General features: G+C 47.2%; 1 protein-coding gene across 1 annotated transcript in view; it reads right to left on the bottom strand.

Annotated features, from left to right (window-relative positions):
• Nucleotides 1-23,378, bottom strand: part of PSTK (phosphoseryl-tRNA kinase) — a 90,274-nt gene that overhangs the window by 8,593 nt on the left and 58,303 nt on the right. The window contains exons 4-5 of the mRNA XM_069612015.1: nt 22,672-22,744; nt 20,106-20,199 (exon numbers count right to left, since the gene is read on the bottom strand). Of these exons, the coding sequence (XP_069468116.1) occupies nt 20,106-20,199; nt 22,672-22,744 (167 nt within the window). The remainder of the gene's footprint in view (nt 1-20,105; nt 20,200-22,671; nt 22,745-23,378) is intronic.

Here is a 23,378-nt window from a genome sequence, read left to right as displayed (position 1 = left end):
AAAGTCACAAGCAGGGATAATTTGCCTTCATCCCCTGGCTGTAACAGCTCGTCCCATATCGCCATCAATATAGTTTCCGTACCAAATCTGGTGCGAAAGTCAGATTGTAAGGGATGGAGAAGACCGTTGTCTTCAATAAAATTCTGGGGATGCCTCGTAGCCACCATTTCCAGGATTTTGCCCGGCCAAGGAAGGCCGGCAATGGAGAGATAGTTCAACTGATCCTCAGGATCAAGGCTAGCCTTCTTTAACATCTAGGATATGACTGACAATTTCAGGAGGTCTGCAACAACCCCCTGTGTAAATGATGCATTAACGAACTTTGTCATGAAAGGGGTTAATTCTGACGAAATCAGTTTAGCTACAGATGCAGGAATTGGAAAAAGTATGTTGTTCGTGGGTTTTAGTTCTAACAGAAGGGTAGAGATGCCCTTCTCTGATGCCGGTTTAAAGGTAAACGGGGCAATCCTAGTGGTCCCATTTTCCATTGGTGCAATGGTTTCAGTCATACCATACGCAGAGGTCATATTGTCTGACTCCCTTTGAGACTTGATGTTCCTCTGAATATTCAGAATGTTGTCCATGAAGAAGGTATTCAACACATTTGCGTGGTCTACAGATGAATACTTCACTTGAGTAGTCATGTTGGGATTAACAAACTGTGCAATTACTCTAAATAGTTTTTGTTCAAGTTTCTCTCTTTAGGAAAACTGCTTCCTCTTTTATTTAGAATTTCCCTTCTTTGGCTTAGGCAACATTGGTTGTTATCTGGTTCAAATATTGCCCCCTCTTTACTTTGGCAATGATGGTTACAGTCTTGTTCAACTATTGCCCCCTCTTTACTTTGGCAATGATAGTTACAATCTTCCTACTTTCGCTTGATCTCAACATGAGCATCATGACAAAAATGCTTTATTTCATTAGTTTGGTATTCAAATGGTTGTGGCTGCCAGCAGTCTGTTATGGAGCGCCCCATGGTCACCTAACGAAGGCCAACTCACCAGTGATCTCTGCAAATCCATTTGACTTGCTGCCACCACTTCTGCTTGCGCCGAGTCCTGGGTGTCTGCAAGCTGCAGTTACACTCCCGCGGCCCGCGCCTTTCAGAAAAGGAGCTTCTCTGACTCCCCTTATACTCTGGTAAACACCAACCACCGGAGTAGGACAACAGACTAGGAGAGCTTCTTTCTTCTACGCGCCAATCGGTAACAGCACTGCTTCCAACACCGCGTCCTCTGCACTTCAAAGTCTTTACTTTTACGACTCTCTCGGCACCGTGCTGCTCTACAAACACAAAAGCGGCCCTGATGCCATCTTCTTTCAGCTTCTGCTGCGGCTTACTACTCCTTCTAATGGCCTGCACCTGAAGGCTGTTTAAATGTTTAAAGGTACTTCTCAGGTGTGGGTCATCAGAAACACTAAACTGAATACTAGACCCTCCTTTTCTCTTCCTTCTTCTCTCTCCCCCTCTCCTGCAAATGTCCCCCTCTGCCTCTTTTGACTGGCTGCCTGGTTCCTTCTGATTCTTACAGGGCACCAGGCTCCCCTCGACCAGTCGACCCCTGCATTTGTCTCCCCTGACCCTTCGCCCTTACCTGCACTTGCCCTTCCGGGCTCCCCCCCTGCACTAGCCTGGCTGGGCCTGCACCCCTTTGAGCCCTTCCAGCTCCGTACCTCGCACTTAGCACATGGAACTTCTTCCCTTGCACTCTCTGCATTCCCCTGGCACTTGTCCACCTGGCCTCCCCTTAGCACTCGCCTAACTCATGGGCACATTTCCGCCTTGACCGGCACTTCTCCCCCCTCCCCCACTTCGTGTTACTGTACTTGCACAATCCGAATAACACATGGCCTAGTAGGGCCGTTATTGTTTTTCATCCCCCCGCCCCCTCTTTTCTTTTGTTATGCCTTGAAACACCCTTTGCTGTATAGGTGCATTATAAATACCCAATAAATAAATAAATAAAAATAGAAATACTACAGTTCTGCATCTCTGAGATCCTCTTCCTCGCCCCAGTACCTACAGCATTATGGGTCTTGAAGTCCCTAATGTTCTTTTCATTTCCATCATCTAATACACACTGTTTGAATGAATTACAAAACATATCTTTAGGGGAGGTTTTTAAAGGAGTCAATGGTTGCTTCTTGACTCTATAGCTCAAACCCAAGGGGAAATGATAACTATCAGAAGTCACAATATTGATTCTCTGACCCTTACTTATATTATTTCCCCGTTGACCATAAGGGTTTTGACTGGTTACAATGTGGGGAATTATGGGGTGGGAAGGCTTACTCTGATAACAAGCCATTAGGTATTCTGATACTATGGAAATCTCACCCTCCAAAGATAATGAATCACTCCATTCCCTTGTTGGCCTTCTTCTCCCAGGTAATCCACCCGGCTAACAGCACCCCCAGAGTTAGGATCAGGTAACAGCTGCTGCCTTCCCCTGGCCACCTGGGAAGAGACTTAAGGCAGGTATTCTGTCAGGATTCCGCAGGATTTATCACAGGTGCCAGGGTAGTCACCCGAAGGGGCACTGACAGCATCCAGGTAGGAGACGACCAAGGCTTGGACGGGGGATCTGAAGTTGTTTTCTGAGACAAAGGGCTTGGTTTTCTGCAGGAGAGAAAGTTGGTACCAGGCCGCCTGTGTCTTCCTTGCTATGGGGAGTTTGAACATGAGGTGTCTGTCGATATTGAACTCATGAACCAAAGGGACTTGGCAGAGAGGGCCAGCTGTGGTGTGAATCCCTCAAGGTTCATAGCAGAGAGCCAGGTCTGAGTGTTGTTGGTCAGCAGTAGAAATTCAGTCCTTTAGGGGTTGAGCTTGAGGTGAGCACTGGGCATCCAGGAATGAATGAATGCAAGGCAAGCCTTGAGCCTGTGGATGTCCTCATTGGAGGATATCTTGAGGTAGATCTGAGTGTCATCTGCGTTTTGTTGAATGTGGATTTTGTGTGGAGAGGGAGGGTTCCCAAGTGTTTCCATGTAAAAATTGAAAATCCCAGGGGACAGGAAGGATCCTTGCGGGACTCCTTCGGTGACGGGTAGGGTTGGTGATCTGGATAAATCCATTTGTACGAACTGTTGGCAGTGCGCAAGGCAGGATTTGGCCCACTGAGGACGATCTTGCTGATCCCCCATAAGGTGATGTAAATTGTCAGTGAGTGTCTGGTAGTCTTCTTGGCAGTTGGTGAGGCAAGCTCATTACCTACTATACAAACATGCAGTGTCACACAGGGGTCTTGTATTGCCCCAACACTTTTCAACATCTATATCAGGCCCCTGCTCAGACTCTTGGACAACCTGGGTGTGCAGTATACCAACTATGCAGACAACACCCAGGTTGTCCGAGCTTACCGGAGGTCACGCACAGGACTCTGATTCAATCAACACAGTGTATGACGCAGTACAAACATGGATGGCCGATAATTCACTAACTTTAAATAGAGACATAATTGAGCTTCTGATTGAAGCCTAAGGTCCGCGAATGAAGAAACTTGACCCAGCCTATGGCTGCTTCAGCATCGCCGGCAATTTTATTTTTATATTTGTATTGGTTTGTTCAACCTTTAAAAAAACAAAAGACAAAACAATACAACGAATAGGGAGTTACCCCTTTCCTTTGCCTCCCTCCCTCCCTCCTTGTGGCTTTAGCCAGTCCATTTTGTCTCATACAGTTCAGTCAGTCGTGCCCTTTGTTCTACCAGGCCTTTCGATTTTTCCTTAGCCACTCCGGCAATTGCATCAGTGTCTCAAAGAGTGTGAAGACTCTCAGCGTATGCTTAGACGCCGAACGCTATCCAGATACAGTTCTCAATGAGGCAAAAAAAAGATCACTTAATGTGACAAGAACTGATTTTTTTAAACCAAAATCTCGTGACAGACATTCCATTAGTATTGATATCAAAATTTTCCCGTCCGAGTTTTTAAATCAGCAAAAGCATCAAGAAACATTGGACAATACTACACAATGATTCATCACTTTTGAGATTGTTCCCTAAAGCTCCAATGATGTGCTTCAAAAGAGGCAAACATCTGAGGGATAAATTAATAAAAGCAGAAAGACCCCTTAAAGAAAATCAGCAGTTTCTGACTACCCAGAAGAAGAGAACCTACCCATGCCTTAACTGTACACATTGCAACAACATCACAAGAGGTAACATGCTTTCTCACCCGCAAACAGGCAAGAAAATAAAAATTTATGATTACTCCACCTGTTTGTCATCTGGGGTAATCTACACAATCAAATGCCCCTGTGGTAAACTTTATGTGGGCCAGACCATGAGACCCGCAAAAGAACGTTGGTCAGAGCATAAATCAAACATATGATGTAACAGCCAACGATCGCCAGTGGCAAGACATTTTAACTTGGAACATCACACAATTGCTCATATGAGATTCCAGATCCTTGAGGTTGTAAAAAAAACCCCGGGGGGGGGGGGAGGGGGGATTACCATTCTATGCTTCTTAGGAGAGAACTATTTTGGATTCACTTTTTGGACACGGTACATCCCAAAAGTCTTAATGAAGAACATTCACTTCATTGTTTCCTATGAGAATTATGTCTATAACTAGTTGAAACAATACTTGAGTATGCTTTCAGGTTACTACTGCTACACCTGTACTGTTGTTTTTAAATAATAATTTTTTTTGGGATTTGTAAATAATAACTTTTCAGTGACTTGTTTTTAGTACTCATTAGCACTGAACCATGGATGTTTGAGTATCTCTTGTTATATATCATCATTGATTTGAAGTATTGTGCACCATTCTGTTAACTACATAAGAGGTTTCACTTCTAGATTATTTCTATCTTTGTACACACATCAAGAAATTATGCTGAACATATTTATTTACAGGTAATATATTATAATGACATATGGTTAGAGAAAGTTTGTTGTCTAACTATATAACAACTAATACGGTTTTCCTGTGTTTGGTATTTCTTCACTGTACATGTTAACTTGTGTATGCCCGTTCAGCCACTATGTGATTGAGTGTTCTTAAGCCCTGACGTTGTGGGAATCTGCTCAGACATTGCCCGGCCAACTCCACTAGCCTTACTTTCCACTATCTATCAGGAATTATTTTCCTGTTCCATTATTCGAAGCGAGCAATCTCCCTTTTTTTATGCACCACCAACACTATGTGATCATCCGGTTTCACGTAAAAAAAACTTTTTTATTTTTACTTTTCTATTTATATTTTTTTTTAGGGTTTTTCTACCCATTATGGTGAACTACTCGGTATTGGTACTCTGTAGTACATCATATATTGTGTTCATTTCTTGCTACCTTACGTTATCTATACATTTTTCTATATAGGAAACATATTCCAATATGGCCGCCTCATGGTTCCTAGGAAGACAGAATTAGTCCCTCTTTGAGCTCTAATTATCTGAGTATCCTCATTGGAATATACAGCCCACGTGTTCCGAATCTACCTATCTAAAATGGCGGACTCAGTTACCATGGTAACGGTCGCCGATGCTTTCACGATTACTCTGCACAGGACTCCCGATCCTGTAGCAACAGGTTAGTCTAAGCGCATTAGAATGACAACGATCTTTTTAATAGGAACTCTAAACTTAGTAACAAGGTTGGGAGCGCCCCTTGATTAATCTTTTCTCTTTACTACCCCTCTCCAGAATCGGAGTGAGATTATTGATCTATGACAGAGCCAGTTTTTGGCACATGTTCAATCATGGTCACCTTGGATCCATTCTAGGATGTGTGTTGACACAGATTAATACCCAGTCCCCTGCATTTGGGTATGCTAATTCTATTTATAATTTTTTTTTCTAATTTCTTGCACTCTTTTTATCTCATCTGTGAGCTTTACCAGCCAGTTAAGTTATTCAGGCAGTGAAAACAAGGTACTTTGGGTAATCCAGCAGGGAATAAGGGTTAATCATAGGTGGATTGGCATTTGTGTCATTAGTGAACTCTTGGATTGGAAATAGTCAAGTAGAAATTGGAAGAAAATTAACAATTAAAAGGGAAGCAGCATCAAAGCTAAGGCTTAGGATGTTGGTGCTGTGACGTTGATCACAGGGAATCAAAGAAAGAGGCAGGCAAATTAGTTTTGTTTACCAATTTATTTGTGGATAGTATATGTGGGCAACTATAAATTGACCAGTCGGTCAAGTGGCACAGCGAGTAGAGCGCTCGCTTTGACATCAAGCAGCTTCGAAACCCGGCGGGGCCAAACTCAGCCTTTCATCCTTCCGAGGTCGATAAATGAGCACCACACACCGTGGGTAATAATAGGCAGCGCTCAGATACCTGAGGGTTCGTAGCGCTATATAAATGCCAAATTATTATTTTTTATTATTTATTATAAATGTAAAACTTTGATTTTCCCACAAAAGAATAATAATTAGGATGATCTTTTTCCTAAATGTCTCTCCCTCGCTGGATGTGGAGAGTTGGGCTTCCAAAGCCAGTGCCTTAGTACAGACAATTTATAGGAAGGGGTTCCACCTCCCCAGGCTTAAGGGGGACCCGAGCCATCTTCTTTCACTTAAGTCTAGTTTCTGGCTTTCTAGGGTCAGGTCCCCAAAGTCTGGGTCTAGCACAATGGGCCTCATTACGAGGTCGGCAGTACGCGAAAAATAATCGGTGGGAATCTGATGGTAATTTCGTTACCACTGCATTCCCGCACCATTGACCTATGAAATTGGCAATAGGGGGACAGATTTACCATCAGCAATCTGACCCCCTGCTGCTAATTTTAGGTAGAATTCTGACCAAAAACCACATGGGGGTCCTAGGGACTCCGAAAATAATGATTTACACCGCCATGCCGCCACGTGTACCCTGTGGTAAACCCACAGGACCAAGTGGCTGTAACAAAAATCGATTTTGACTGTAGTTTGGCAGAACTACAGCCAAACTAGTGCTGATCTCATAATAAGGGCCAATGTCTTGTAAATAAGTGGGCCAGTGTTCATAACCGGCAGAGCAAGCTAGAGAGGGATCCCAGAGTCGGGGTACGCGTACTCGGATTAATTTCCCTTGACCTCTCTGAGCTGAATGTAACCATATGTACCCGCTTGATTGCTCCCCCAACTATCTGGTCTTCAATAATGCTGGCCTGGCCCATTTGAACATTCCTATTATTTCTGTCTGTTTATGGGCCTTCCTCACTCGCCCCTTCAGTCCCCGCTTGCCTTCTCTTTCTCTCTACCTGTATTATTCTCTTCCTCTGATGTTACGGTTTCTGAATCACTCATGGCCCCTCCACCTCCCCGTCCCCCTGTAGACTACCACCTCCTCTCGATGTCTGGCTCCTGACTTTATCGCCTTCTCCTGGTCCTGTCCTCCTTCAAATGCCATCACCACTGACACACCCTTAACTAGTCTCAGCACCTTCTCTTTAGACTCTTCCTTCCTGCCCCCTCTTACTACTACATGCTCTTGCTTGATATTCTCCCTACTCTCACCTCCTATGTTACCACATGCTTATTCTTCACTTGAACCACCTCCTCTGTACACTTCTACCTGGTGTGACGTCCGCCTTCCTTGCTACTCTCACCTCTTGAGGTTAGAACCCTCTCCTTCACTCCTACCATCTCTTCTGTACACTTCTGCCTGGTGTGACCTCCGCCTCCTTGCTACTCTCACCTCTTCAGGTTAGGACCCTCTCCTTCACTCCTACCATCTCTTCTGTACACTTCTGCCTGGTGTGACCTCCGCCTCCTTGCTACTCTCACCTCTTGAGGTTAGGACCCTCTCCTTCACTCCTACCATCTCTTCTGTACACTTCTGCCTGGTGTGACGTCCGCTTCCTTGCTACTCTCACCTCTTGAGGTTAGGACCCTCTCCTTCACTCCTACCATCTCTTCTGTACACTTCTGCCTGGTGTGACCTCCGCCTCCTTGCTACTCTCACCTCTTGAGGTTAGGACCCTCTCCTTCACTCCTACCATCTCTTCTGTATACTCTCACCTGATGTTACCATCTACACCCTGACCTTCATCGCTCTTACCCCACACCTCCAGTTTACCACTGCTGCCACCTCTCCAGCTTCTGCTCTTTAAGCGCCAGTCTTCTCCAAACGCAAGCCTCCTGCAACTCACACGTCCCAACTGGGTGGGCTGCATGTATACAATGTTGCCCTCTGGCCCTGGGTGGCCCTTTCTCTGGGTGTCTGTACTTGTGAGTGGGCACGGAGTCAAGAGAGACTGGGACTGGCTTGTTGTCTGAGTACACCTTGGGCTGTTTTATGTTCAGGGAGGTGGACCAAGCCTTTATCTGGCCAGTTCGCCACCTTGGATTTTAGATCTGTTCTTGTGGGCATTCCTGTAGCTCCCTGCACTGAGTGGGGGGAAGGAGGGGCTGTGGTATTTGCACTCTGTTAATTACCACCTGGAAACACGCTGGCTAAGATTTTGATACTTTCAGATTTCTGGGAAACATTGTGCGGGTCGGGAGAGGGATACTTAATTTCCCTTGCATACGATTTTGTTACGGGGGAATATGGGCATTACGCTACTTCTCGCACCGGTTTCTCCACATTTAGGAAGCTGTGGGCTGGAAACGATGTATCCAGGTGACCGCACTGTTCGCGACTGCTCCTGTGGATCTTCAAAAATAATGCTTTTGGAGTGACCAGTGAACAGGTAACAGTAACAAGTTAACCACTGCCTTTGTCGCTCAGAAAAAAAGGGTTTCCCTTAACGGCATAGCTTCTCTTTTCTGTGATGGAGACTTGCGTCTTGCGGGGAGAGGGTATGGCTCTCTCAATTGAGGGGGGCCCTTTCATGGCCTGTAAACTATCACAAGGGGTCAGAGTGTAAGCTTCCAGTGTTGGTATACCCGAATGGGCCAGTAGGGGGAGAGAATGAAGCCCTGGAACTTGACTGTGGTGGAGGCAGGTGACTGCCTTCTGCCATGTGCCAGGGACCAGTGTATCCTCCAGATACCTCCCAGGGGGCTCAGAATCCACTGGTTGGTACTTAACCCGGTGTCACTGCCCTGCTGATTCCCAGAACGAATAGCGGCCGGGGAATATTTTCGCTGGAGGAGATGGGTAAGTATTTCACACAAATGTGCAGGAGCACCAGAGGGTAGCGAGTGAGTCCAAACCAACCAAAGAGGATAGGGAGGCTATTTTTAAAATAATGGGTTAAAATGGTGCATTTAACAGCACACTTCCTGTGAAACATTTGACAGAAAGCCAAACCGTTTGCAATCCATTTTGTAGGTTAACACATGACAAAATGCAACATATGCAAGATGCCAGCAGTGCACAGGAGCATTTTCAAACACATTTTCATGATGTATCTGCCCACAATAAGTGCCATTATGAAAAACATGTTCATGCCAATTATTCCCCTATATGGCCATGCTGGCTGCACCAATATACATGAGCACATACTCATATTTGCTTTTCCCATAACACCAATAATGAGCCTATAAGAAGACATGTCCGTGTTGGCTCTGCCAAGAGATGTAATATCCCCACACCTCCATGCTACCTAGTTACGCAACCACCAGCGACTTTGGTTGTGTTCCGTTATTGATGATGGCTGCCTCACATCAATGAGTCATTTTTAGACCTTTGTGCTCAAGGTTGTCGAAATCGGAGGCCCTTTATGTATTAGTAATGCACTGAATGGATTCCATCACACATACGCAGGGTCGGATTGTGGTGTAATACATGAACAGATCTTTGCACATTTCACTTCATGACAATCTATATGTATGAACATTGTGATGATTATTAATTGATGTAATTGCTTGAACGTTGTGTTGTTCGTTACATGTATGTCCAACATTCCTATTAGCCAGCTGGCGGCTTTTAGAGATAAAATGTTCTGTCTTTCAATATAACAATATCCCCACACACCAACATACTCTTGTTGGGTTTGCTAGTAAAACATTCCATGTACCAATAAAAGTCAGTATGGCCACATTAGAACATCACTCATCAGGTTTTCTTTACCCTTGATGCCAGCAAACAATGCCATGCCACTTTAGAAAAATATGTCCAATCGGAGCCCACTGGCCCAGCCCACATGTAAGCAAATACATTCATACAGCATATACTCACATTCACACGTGCACCCATACAGCATACACTCTTGTGCACTTACAGACACAAACCCTTGCATGCACGGCACATACATAATTGTTTTCCTTCCCTGCAGCCCCAGTCTGGACTCAAATCAACCTCAGGCTCCCACGACCACATTCCGGCTCCTGTGCAGCACTCAACAGGAACCTGGAAGCAGAGGCGGCTTCCTGGTTCCTGAACATGTGCAGTGCAGCCAAAGCACCTCCATCTCACCACTCCTAGGCCTCTGAATGTGGGAGGAGGAACAAATGTCCCTCTGGGGTATTGGAGGGACAAATGTGCACAGACTGCGACCCTGATGGACATGCAAGGCTGGGGAAGTGGAACGTGCTCTGGTACTCAACTGTCAAAGTGAATCCATGTTTCCCTGTACAGTTAAAGGTAGTCCAGGAGCTCCAGCTGAGGGAGCGCTCAGTGTTTTCACTGGGCTGTGTGACTAATCCAGGGTATTCGTCCCTTCTCCCCAAGAGAGACAGCTGATACTCAAACCCCTGTTAACTATCGTTTCAGAGATGAAGAGCCCAGGGGGGGGTTCCTATTATAGATGAAGATAAAAGGACAAAGAACCTTGAGTGGAGCTAGACGAATCCTCCCCAAAGGCGAGCCTCTGACATTCAAACGTCCTGGAGGGGTGGAGCCACGCTATGCCACAGAGCCAGCAGTGCCTGGAGCGAGAAGCGTGTGTAGGTGAGTGAGACGCCAGAGGACCGACGTTTCGAAGGGAAATAAAACGCAGAAACAGAGGGAGCGGGCTAGTAGTGAAATTGTCTTGCGTGATGAAGGAACCACACAGCAACCGTGGTAGGCCGGAGACCAGCAAGTAACGCAGAGGCCATACTGTAACAGGGAAGTCAAATCCCTGATCTCCAGTCAGCAACTGCCGAGCCGGGTGAAAAAAGGGAAGCAAATGCTCCTGTGAAGATAACGTCAAAGAGAGGGACGGACGGCTCCCTCCCTGTATTATGTAGGCCTGAAAGCAAAAGGGGCTTAAAGAACACAAGGGAGCCAAGCGGCTGGAGAAAGCAAAAGGTTTACGGGAGCCTGAGAAACCCACTTGATGGACACAGGCTGACGCCCAAGAGAGAACCTTCTGCGTTGAGTGAATGAGAGGGTCGGAAGGCTTTGTGGGGCCCTAGGAAAATAAGTGATACTTTGCAACACTGGGAACCTGAAGGGTCCAACTGCTTAATTCTAAATCAAGAACCAATTGACGGATTGAAACCAAGTTCTGGGAATCAAGGGAATCATTTTTCCCTGTTCAGGACCTGGACATTTTGGATTGAAGTAAAGACTTAAAAGTGATTATTAGGAGTGTGAGGCAAGGATTGACAACTTTGATGATGATCGAATATTGACATGTTAATAGACTGAATAACACTATTTGGAGAGAAACTCAAGTCCGATTGGCCAGAAGAAGCCCGAGTGGAAGGGCTACTGTTTTTGCTTGCTTTTATTTTGGTTTTCCAAAAGTGTTAGGGCCAGACAGTGGTTAGGTTTTGGACAAAGGACTATTTTTGACTTATGGATAACTAAGGAGCACCCATAGTTAATTTTCTTAAGTAGGGAAAATTGCTCTTAGCGATAGGGACAGATAGGCTTTTTTCCATTTAATTTAAATAAAGACCCTTCAAATGTAGTCCTTGAGTCTGACTTCTTCTGATTCGCCACAGCTGGCTTGGCTCGTCCATAATGGGTGGTGGCCCCATCGCCCATTGTGGATGAGACACGATGCCCAGAACTAGACAGGGGACTTGTCACAGTGCTCACAATGAAGTTCTCATAGTAGCTCAAAATCATAGCAAAATAATGGAAAAGCAATTCATGATCTCATGGGGTGTCACATCTTCTCACGTAAATATTTTTCTTCCCCTGAAGATGCGGTGCGGAGAACAACACTGTATTGGAGTGCCTTGAACAAAATGGGTCGGGCCCTCATACACAGATGGAGTCCACGCCACCCCTCTGATTTAGAGAATACTTCACAGTGAGGATATGTAAATAATGCTCTCAGATGAATGGGAGGCACACAACAAGAGCAACCTTGATCACCCCTCACCTTCCATTTAGTGAAAGTCGAAAAAGATTGTATATGTGTGCTCCCCTTCTCAACATGAACATGCCCATCACCAATGTCAACAGGTTCCAAGGTTGGCAAAAGTGTTCCTGACACAGTCGACAGAGCTGCGACGCTCACCAGATCAGGTCCTCGTTGACACGTGGGGGTACCACCATCCAAGCAAGATCCCTTTCAAAAAAGGGCTGCAGTGAGCCATCAGTGCCAATTGCATGGGCAATGCACAAAGCCCCAAGATGCAAAAGGCGAAGAACTTTGAAGTCTGCAGAAGAAAGTTGGGCTGAAACAGATATGCTTTCAAGTACCATAGAAAACTTTGTATTTTCCACGAGGCCGTAGCTCTGTTTCAACCCATTCTTTTCCCCTAGGCTAAAGGGAGTTTGCAAAATCATGTTTTTTTTCCACTTTGTATTTATTGAAACTTTTTCAATGACAACAATAATATCGAAAGCAAAATAACCCACCACGGCAAAGTCAATTGACACAAGAGCCCACCCCTCCTCCCCATCCAACCCTCCCTCTGCCCCCCCAGCCCCCAACTGATGAGCTACAGAGGAATCAACAAAAACTGTTAAAGAAAGATTTCCGGATTACAAAAGTGCACAAGAGGAAGAGCCACAGCATTATACTAGAACAGGCTAACAGTGATCTCTTTCCGTCAGTGAGGTCCTCAATAACCTGGTAAACATATATCTCAACCACTGATTGATACCCTTCCTCAGATGTACACACCCAGAGCAGAGCTTAAGAACAATTAGAGCGTTAAAACTTTGCAGTCCTCACTTAGTAATACAATTGTCCATTCCTGTAAAAAAGAGGGCATATTATCATTGACAATAGCAGTTAACTTCTCATACGTAAAAATAGTCAAAAGCTTATTAAACCATTCTGCTTTTGTTGGGGCCTGAGGGCACCTCCATTTCTGGGCTAAGGCCAATCTTCCGGCCCTCAGCATTGCCCCCTCCACTCTGGTGAAGGGCGAGTCGTTACTCTCTGGTAAGGGAGTACCCAAGAGTATCTCCAGAGGGTGGAGGGAGGGACATGTCCCCAAAATGCCCTTAATCCAACTTAACAACTCCGTCCAATAGACCTGGATGACTGGGCGCTCCCACCACATATGGAACCAAGTTCCTTTACTAGCACAGGCTCTAGGGGACACGTTGGGAAACATCTTAGACAGTTTGACAGGGGACCGATGCCAAGAATGAAGAATTTTAAAATTATGCTCCATCGCGGCTGTATAGAGCCTCCCCTTAAAAATAGACCCAAAAACAGAGCTCCATGTAGACTCGTCAATGGACATCCCCAGTCTCTCCTCCCACACCTGTCTGAATGATTGTCTACCCTCTAAGTTAGCTGCAATAAGTACACCATAGATCTTAGAAATAGACCTCCTGGATACGGCTTCCACAAAGACCATTTCAAATGGAGTCAGTGGGCGGGAAAGGACGTTCCCCAACCTGCCTTAGTGAGCAAGCCCTTAATCCGCAAGAAATCAAAAATGGAAGGGGGAGTCTCCGTCAGTGCTCCCGATAGTCGAGGAAATTCAATAAAATTCCCCTGAACAAACAATTGGGCAGCCCTCTCAATCCCCTTGTCCCACCATGACTGGCTTCCTTTAAAACCTTTGTTTCCTAAGGTAATTGGGGGGGCCCATAAGGAAGAGAGGGGGGAAGGCCAAGACGAGAGCCGGTACTTCTCCCCATTTGGTTTCCATAAGGCCCATAGGACCGATAGAATCAGGTGTGTCCGCACAGCCTCTGGACGAGAGCGCGGAGGGGACCAAATCAGATCCCTGACCTTATAAGGATGAACCTGGACATCCTCTACGTTTGACCAGTATGTCCTAAAGTCATCTCGTAAGTGCTCTAACATTACCCGCAACTGAGCTGCCTTATAGTACAACTTGAAGTCGGGGAGGCCGAACCCTCCGAGCGCCTTAGGAAGTGTTAGATTATCAAACTTAATTCTTGGTCTCTTACCATCCCATACAAAGCAGAGAATACGCGACCGGAGAGACGCAAAAAAGGAGTCTGGAATAAGACAGGGGAGAGAGGCGAAAAGATAGAGAAACCTGGGGAGGACATTCATCTTAATAGTGACCATACGTCCCACCGCGAAAGAGTAAGGGGAGCCCATCTCGCTAAGTCTTGATAAAGCTTAGCCTGCAGGGGGAGGAAATTTAACTCAAAGATCCTACTCGGATCCCTCAGTAGATTGGTGCCCAGATATTTAACACTGACATTCTCGACTCGCATGCCGAGTAGGTCCTTCTTACCCTTGGTATTCTGGTCCTTCTCGCCCATGGGCATAATACAGGACTTAGTGATGTTAATTTTAAGTCCAGAAAACGTCCCAAAGCAACGAATCAATTCAAGCAGCCGCGGAAGAGAAGCATTGACGTCAGTCAAATACACCAGAATATCATCGCGAAAAGGGATAGTTTAAACTCATGGTCCCCACACCGTACCCCAGTCACTCCCTCATCCGCTCTGACTGCCGTGGCAAATGGCTCCATTGCCAGTGCGTACAACAGGGGAGAAAGTGGACACCCCTGACGTGTTCCCCTGGATAGTGAAAAACTTGATGACATGCTACCATTCACTAACACCCGCACAGATGGACCGTTATATAGGGCCGAAACCCACCCACAAAAGTTGTCGCCAAAACCCATCTTCCGGAGCACTGTCGCCATATATGGCCACTCGACGCGGTCAAAAGCTTTTTCAGAATCCAGCGAGAGGAGGTAAGCCTGTGACTCTCGCCTGGACACTTTGTGCATCAAGCCCAACGTCTTCCTGATATTATCAGATCCCTGGCGTCCGGGGACAAAGCCTACTTGATCCCCATGAACCAAAGTGGGGAGAAGCCCAGACAACCTATTTGCCAGAAGTTTAGCAAAAACTTTCACGTCAAGGTTTAAGAGAGAAATAGGTCTGTAGGATTGACACACCGAAGGGTCTTTCCCTTCCTTGGGAATGACTACAACGAGGGCTGACATCATGGACGGTGGAAGGCAGCCCGAATCCAGTGCACCGTTGTACAACCTAGCCAAGAATGGGGCCAAAGTGGACCGAAACACCTTAAAAAAAATCGTACAGTAAACCCATTATCCCCTGGAGCGGTTCCACTCTTCAAAGAAGTGATAGCCTCAACCACTTCCTCTGGAGTGAAGGGCTGTTCTAGGGTGGCAGCGCTCTCTCGAGAAAGACCAGCAAGCGGAAGCGAATCACAAAATCGGTCCACATCCGAGCCATCTCCCGAATACTCGGTGGCATAAAGTTTTTCATAGTACAGTTTAAACTGCTCTGCAATTTGGGCATTCTCGCACCATTTGTCCCCCCACTGATCAATAATGCTGTGGACTCTCCTACTCTTACGAAGTTCTCTCAACTTCCAGGCCAGAATCTTGCCTGCCCTTTCCCCTTTTTCCATATAACACTGTTTCACAAACGCCAATTTCTTTTCCGTCTGCCCAACCAACAGTGCCGCCAGTTTAGCTCTAAGTTTTTGGAGCTGATCACGCTGAACAGGACCCATCTGCGATTTTAACTTACCTCCTGGCTGGATAGCACGAATTCGTTCCCTCAGTTTACATTCCTCACTAGAACGGATCCTTTTTCTCCTAGCCCCCATTTCTATTAGAACGTCTCTAATGGTAGCTTTAAAAGCGTCCCACACCCCTCTAATATCAACCTCACCTGTATCGTTTAGAGTGAAGAAATCACTGATAGAAGCTAGGAGCGATTTCCGCAGCTCTTTGTCCAGTAACAGGGAGCCATTGCATATCCAACATGATACTCTGTGAGCTGGCAGTGGCACTCCCAATGTGACAACAAGGTCATGGTCGGACCATGGAACTGCCTCTACATTAAAATCCGAGACATAATCCCAGACTGAGGAATCTACCAGCACATAGTCGATCCGGGAAAAGGACTGATGTACAGAGGAATAATAAGTGTAGAGAGGGTCTATATTACTACCAGCAGGGTGAGCATTGACCAATCCCAATTCGTCATTCACCTGGGCAAATGCATCTGCCAACTTCTGTTGAGCTCTAAGATCTGGGCAGGGTCTAGCTGATTTCCTGTCCCTATCTGGGGATAATACCATATTAAAGTCTCCCCCAACTATTATCGTTCCCTCCGCGAAGTCTCTAATCTTCCGCCCCAATCCCCGCCAAAACACGCCTTGGGCCTCATTAGGGGCATAAACACCCACAAGTGTGTACATACAACCTCTCACTTCTCCCTTAACTATAATACGCCCCTCCGGATCCGACCTATGTGTCCTGGGAGTAAAATGTGCATCTGTGGAAACCATGAGAATAACCCCTCTCTTTTTAGTTTCATAGGAAGCTCGGAACAGATGCTGAATTGCCCTGGATTTAAAGACAGGTTCCCTCCCCTTAATCCAGTGTGACTCTTGAACAAAGAAGAAATGCAGCTTAAGTCTGATAAACTCTCTCAAAATCAGAGACCTCTTTGTTGGAGAGTTCAAACCTTGCCCATTCAGGGACCCCACAGACAAAGAATAAATAGAGTCACCCATAAGAGCATCACGCTGCTCTACCCACCTCCAGCTGGAGGCCGACGTGAATGCTTAGCTCAAGAACACTTGTGCACAACATCGTAACAGAGCAAAAACAGTTCAACTCAACAACCTCAGTAGCCTTAACACCCCCCCTACCCCCCCCAACCGCCCTCCACAACCCCAACACCCCAGTCTATGAGCGCCTGAAGAGGCTGCGACACCACCTCGTCGAGCCTTCAGGCCACCTTTGATCACCCCCACCAGGGCGACACAACCTCAAAGAGAACTCATCCCATCAAGAGCCCCCATCTGAGAGAAAAAAAAAATGTTAAAAAAATTAAAAAAAAAAAAAAAATGTAGAACATTTTGGACATGTAGCCACCCCAAGCTTACAAAATCTGGTTTCATGGAAAAACCCAAAACCAACATCAGGGCCCTCCAAGAAACACAGAAACAGCAAGAACCCCACAGTTAGGTCCCCGAAGATCCCGGAGAGGGGGGCATCATTTTTCTATACTTCCTGTGTCCCCAGACACGCCACCGCCCCTGAAACCCTGAGGAATCTCTACGGTTACCCTCACTGGAGCCCTCCCCACCTGCCTCCTTCTCCATGGGAGGATCACTCAGGAGTTCGCTCATCACCCTCTGGATGTCTGCCTCTGATACAAGAGCATACTTTTCGCCATTAAACTCAAAAGAATGCGAAAAGGTATGCCCCCACCTATATTGCACTCCTTTGCCCTGCAACCACTTCGTTAGGGGGCCACACAGTCTTCGACGAGCTAGAGTAAACGCGGACAGGTCCTGGTATATGGATATCTTGGCACCTTTCCAGTCAATCGGACCTCCCTTACGGCCAGCTCCAATATTTTGGACTTCTCAACAAAGTAATGAAATTTCACCAGGATCGAGCGAGGGTCCCCTCTGCGGCCTCCAGCTCTGTGGGCTCTATCAATGGTAGGAACATCAGTATTTTCACCCCCAAATAGGGAACTAATTATTTCCTTAATCTTTTGCCTAATATCCGCCTGTGTTTCCCCCTCCTGCTCCGGAACTCCCAGGAATCTGAGATTGGAGCGTCGCTCTCGATTTTCTAAATCATCCAGCTTGAGCAAAATCTTTTCCTCCCTTTTCTCCAAATCCACAAGACGGAAGTCGAACTGTGTTTCAAAAAGGTCGGCGGCGGATTGGTTAGCTTCAAGAGCCTGGACCCGATCCTCCACATCATCCACTTTCTTGTCTAGGGAATCTAGTCTCTTTCTTATATCCGCGCGAAAGCCGCGGATCTCCTCCAACAAAGCCACCATATTACGACCCATATCAGAAGGGTCCATTGTTCCAGACTGGTTTGCATCCTGCATGGTGGGAGTAGTATCCTGAGGGGAGGACCGTCTGAATCTCTGCAGCGCCTGCACCCCAAGCATCAAATTCCTGGGCGATCTCCAATTTGATATATCCTACCCCCTCGGGTTCTCAGCAAAGATGACACTGAGTTCAGCCGCTCATCTACAGTACTTCAGGGCCCAGTGCACAACGTAGGTGGAGCGCCCTCCAGAGCCCCAAACTTGGTACCATACAGGATCCCCTTCCAGTTACAGCAGGGGAAGGCATACAATCAAAGGACCCCCAAGAAGCGCCGGAACCCCCCTCCAGAAAGCAGAGTGTCAGGAGCTGAGCAAGCGCAGCACTCAGAGCCAAAAATAGGCCCTCGGCCAGGCTATGATATGCAATCTCCCCAGGGGTGTATTAATCCAATAGAGGGGGGGCGGTGTCGGTACAGCCAACAACTAGGGCACTACTTCGAGTAGTACTCCATCGTGGCATTCCTCAAACCCAGGTTACCAAACCTCTAAAGAGAGTGGAGCCGGCCAGCTCCGCTACAATAAAGGCCTTCTATGTATGCTGGCCAGAGACTTCCTGGCATAACGTACATCAACTCCTCCACATTGTCACCTTTTAATGAAATTGCAGAGGCCTTGTAAATCCAGATGCAGCCAGGAAGGCTCGATTAAATGTGGGAAAACTCCACCAACACTGGGACCACAATCACCGGCCCGGAGACTCCAAACTCAGGGCCCATGGATCTGAAGCACGAAAACACACATTCCGCAACCAGCAGCCCAGGGGTCCCACATTCGTCTCCCGACTGGCCCCAACGCGGGAAAAGGGTCCTCCAGCAGAATACTACCGGGTGCAACCAGCAATGGAGACGTTCCTCTTGAATGATCCTCACGGCCAGGGGATGCGAGCCGCACGACGTGCTCCTTATGTCCACACCGCTGGGTGGGGGGGGGGAAGGGGCCGCCCCCAAAACCGAGCCTGGGCACCGGCAGACACAAACAGGCCCCGCAAGCGGCTCACCTCAGCAGCACCCGGGCCGACACCCCCTCCGCCGCTCCTCCTCCGGGACCAGACTCCACACTGTCACTGCCAGGCCAGCGGAGGACAGCACAGGGCCCGCGAAAGACGAACTCCCTCCAATGTTTCCCGCGCCGGGTCTCTTCGTTGGCTCCGGCCACCAGAGCCTCCTCCTGCAAATCGGGAGGCCTCCCGCAACGGCACACCACAACGCTGGGGGGGGTAGACGTCAACAGCGCTATGAAAGACCACAGCGATCCACAGGCCTCTGCTCCTCCCCCACCTCGGGACACAATGGATACGCTCACCGGGCTCCGAGAATCTCCCGACACGGTGCTGCGATCTTCGTGATTCCGGCACCAAAAAAAACAGATTTCCGCTCCGCCGGTTCCTGACTTCATCAGAGGTCTCCAGGGGGGGTCAGGGCCGGGCTACATGAAGGCTGGGGGGGCTCCTAGCTCTTAAATGCAGCACCCTGGGGAGGAGATCGGCTGAGAAGCGTCAGCACATCTCAGCGCCCCCTGGTGGCTCCGCAAAATCATGTTTGATGATGAAACTAAATGGCTTGCATGGTTTTGCTTCAGTTGTGGGAACCTTCTCGAAAAGCAGGACTAACATGTTAAGTTGCAGGATTCTAGGAACTTTTAGACACCACAACATCAGTAAAATACCCGGTTAAGATTGGATTTCATCACAACTCAACCTTTTTCAAAACCTATGGGTGGAAGGGAGCAATTCTGTTTGAAGCCAGATCTTTGCATTGTCTTACTTGTCGACTCATAGGGCCGAATGCCTTCAGCTTTGCTTTTTCCTTCAGAGAGAGGACTACGTTCTCTGTTTATATGCACTAATCTCCGACCACACCACAACAGAAAGACAGAGACAAGCAACAGAGGGGGAACTGTTAGCACTGCAGCTTCAAATCAACAGGAGTGGGGCCAGCCGCAGCAGTGGGGTCAGCAGCAGCAGTGGGGTCAGCAGCAGCAGTGGGGTCAGCCGCAGCAGTGGGGTCAGCCGCAGCAGTGGGGTCAGCCGCAGCAGTGGGGTCAGCTTACCTTCTGCCTTTTTCATGGTTTGAGAGACGATGCGTCTGAATGCCTGATCCGTCTGGTGGAGGAGGTTGGATGCAGATATGGCACGGTCAGCGTCCTGTGTCATAAGAAAAGAAAGTCAGGGTACAGCGGGGCAACAGCTCAATCTACGCTGAGGTTCACTTCCAAAGCTCTGTATATCATCAGTCTTGGGAGGATAGCTCAGCGGCCACGTGCTCACCTTGGATGCAAGATGACACGGAGAAACACAGGTTCGATCCCCGGGTCCGCGCTTAGAAACCTCTGGGTATTAAGCAAGTTATAAATAACCTATTACAACCAATGATTTGCAGTGACTACTACGGCTACCAAAATACACTCTGGGGTTTACTCCCAAGGGGGAAAACGTTTCTACAGCCCCCTGAATGAAAAGCAAGAATCAACCTCTTCTACAGCTACATAACAATAGTGATGATTCACAACTTATATGTGCATGCGGCGCGCTGCAAATCACAAATCTATGAATGAATAAATACTCATATGGGAACAGGAAGCACCCTCACCTTTTCATATCAGAGCAATTCCTGTCCCCATCTGGACACGAGTGTTAATTGACAATCCACCTGTCCAAAAAAAACCCTACCATCTGCTCACAAAGGATTGACCCCACCCTCCTCCTTTTCACAAAGGAGTAACAGCGCCATCCACCACTGCACAATATAAAAGCACCTATTTACACCAGAGAGCCTCCACCCTCCACCTATGAACAAGGTTCATCAACCTCCACCTATTCACATAGGTTTTACTCCGCCCTCCTCCAACCATTTACATGAATGCACTTCTGCCACTTATTGCTTTACACAGAGCACTACCAAACCTTCCTATGAGAGCAAGTCGACTGTCTATCCATTCTCAGAGTAACTACACCTACCCTGTTTGCAGCAGGGTATCTCCGCCCTCCAGCTGGGCACATATCTCTTCATCCAGCCTCCACTTCTTCACGTAGGACTATCTCTACCCTCCAACTGGGTACATACCTCTTCATACAGCCTCCACTTCTTCAGGCAAATAACCCTTCATCCAACTTCCCCTTCTTCACGTAGGACTATCTCCACCGTCCAACTGGTCACATAAACCTTCCTCCAGCCTCCACCTGTTCATGAAGGACTATCTCCACCCTCCAACTGGGCACATAAACCTTTCTCCAGCCTCCACTGTTCACGAAGGACTATCTCCACCCTCCAACTGGGCACATAAACATTCCTCCAGCCTCCACCTGTTCACGAAGGACTATCTCCACCCTCCAACTGGGCACATAAACCTTCCTCCAGCCTCCACCTCCTCACGTAGTACTATATTCAACCTCCAATCTTAATATAAAGCTTAAACCCACCGTACACCGGATTGGAATGTAACTTCACCTAATCACATGAGTAATTTCACTCTCCACCAGATCACATTTGCCTAACTTCCCCTCCAACAGTTTGTAGCAACTTACATAAGAATAACCCCACCCTCCCTCCAGCTCAAACTATTAAAAACTAGTGGTACCACGCAGCGCTGCCCGCGTCTGTGGTTGACATGCACGTGGGAGTCTGCTATAGCTCTGTGTATGTTTTATTGTGTCATAACTTCCTAGTTTTGAAAAATCGTCAATCTCCCGAAATCACCTATATTGATAGCACTGGGCCAGACCCCGCTCCACCCCCATGCAGGGCGAATAGGCGGAGTTGGTCAAATTTCACTTTCGTCAGTACACCCCAGACTGGTAATTATTTAATGTATTTATTTGCATTTATATAAGCGCTCACACAGCCCAGGAGCATCGAGGTGCTGTTACATGAATATGTCTTAGTTGCAGGAGCAAGGTGGGCGATTGGTTACATTAGCCTGCATGCAAGTGAGAATACATTCTTGGTGAATTGCATGGTTACAGTAGCCCTTTCATCTTTCAAGAGTGGTTAACTCCTTACAGTGGAGGTTTGGATGCATCTTGGGCAGCAGGCAGCGGGCAACAGAGGGAAACAGAGGGAAGCAAGTTACATTTGTGGTGCGAACATCATACAGAATATACATTGACGGCCTTGTGGAAGGCAAGATGAGAGGGTTCCTTTATGATGGACTGAGGCAGTGAGTTCCATTGCCTGGATGCAATGAGAGGCAAGCTTGCGCCACCTCCTCTCGCCCTTTTTATTCTAGGGATTGGCAGTAGGTTGGTGTACGGCGTTCTAATGGGTCTAGCTGCCGGACCTTAGCCAAAATCTCAGCCCACCAACTGTTATGGGGCTGGAGCCAAACCCGAAAATACAAACACACTTTCACAAATACATATATCGATAACTCACATAAGAGGATCTCCAATCTGTCAACACTGACAAACATAACTCCACCTTTCATCTGTTCACATTAAAGCACCTACATGAATTCACAGAACAGTCATTCCACCCTCAACTGCTTCACATGTTAACTCCCACCCTAAGAGGACAACCCATATCTCTCGTCCTTTCTTGCCCCTAAATCAGGCTGTGACGTTGTGTTGCTCTTAGACGCGTGTATCTCCAAAAAGCTCTGCATTTTCTCTTCCTCTCACCTTTTGCTCTGTGTTTTCAGGCAGATATTTCACTGGAGTCTCCAAAGCAAGCTGTAGCAGCTCCCTCACTTTCCTGTTGGAAGACAGAGATGCACTTTTGTAATTATTCATGGAGCACGTGGACAAGATTCATCCATTTCAGCACAGTACCGGCCCAACCAGCAGGGGCCAACTCTTTGCTCCCATTTTGCTGCATTTTTTGGGGCATTTTTAGAGGGGGTGTCAGGTTAGGGTATCTTTTTAAATTGTACGGGTAGTTTGAAGTTAGGGAAGGGTCGTGCAGCTATGGGGGGCTGGCCCCTATAATAATGCCTAAAAGAAAGTGGGGAAACGGCTGCAATGAGTAAGCAGCCTACGAGTTGTACTAGCCCCTTACACAGTTGCTACCCCTGTCACATTGCTCCTTCCCTGCTCATCAGTGCATTGGTATGGCTGAAATGATTCTCCAACAAATGTTACTGTGATAAATTGTGACTTTTCTGTTCTCACGATGTGATGCAGAACGTGTAGTGCTCAATCACACACATGCACACAACCACTGCATGTACCAGGCTACGGCTTCAGTAAAGGTCCTTGTCACTAGTTACCCCTGATGAGCGCTATTGCTTCACTGGCCCCTCACACTACCAAATTCTAAAACAACAGCCAGCAGGTCATTGTCATGACTGTCTAGGGTGATGGGGTAGGGTGTAGCCCAGGGAAACTTC

This window comes from Ambystoma mexicanum, chromosome 8 (genome assembly GCF_040938575.1).
Source record: "Ambystoma mexicanum isolate Mex_15411 chromosome 8, UKY_AmexF1_1, whole genome shotgun sequence".
Taxonomy (NCBI): Eukaryota; Metazoa; Chordata; class Amphibia; order Caudata; family Ambystomatidae; genus Ambystoma; species Ambystoma mexicanum.
Note: the sequence above shows the minus strand (reverse complement) of the source record. Positions and strands in the feature narration are given on the sequence as shown.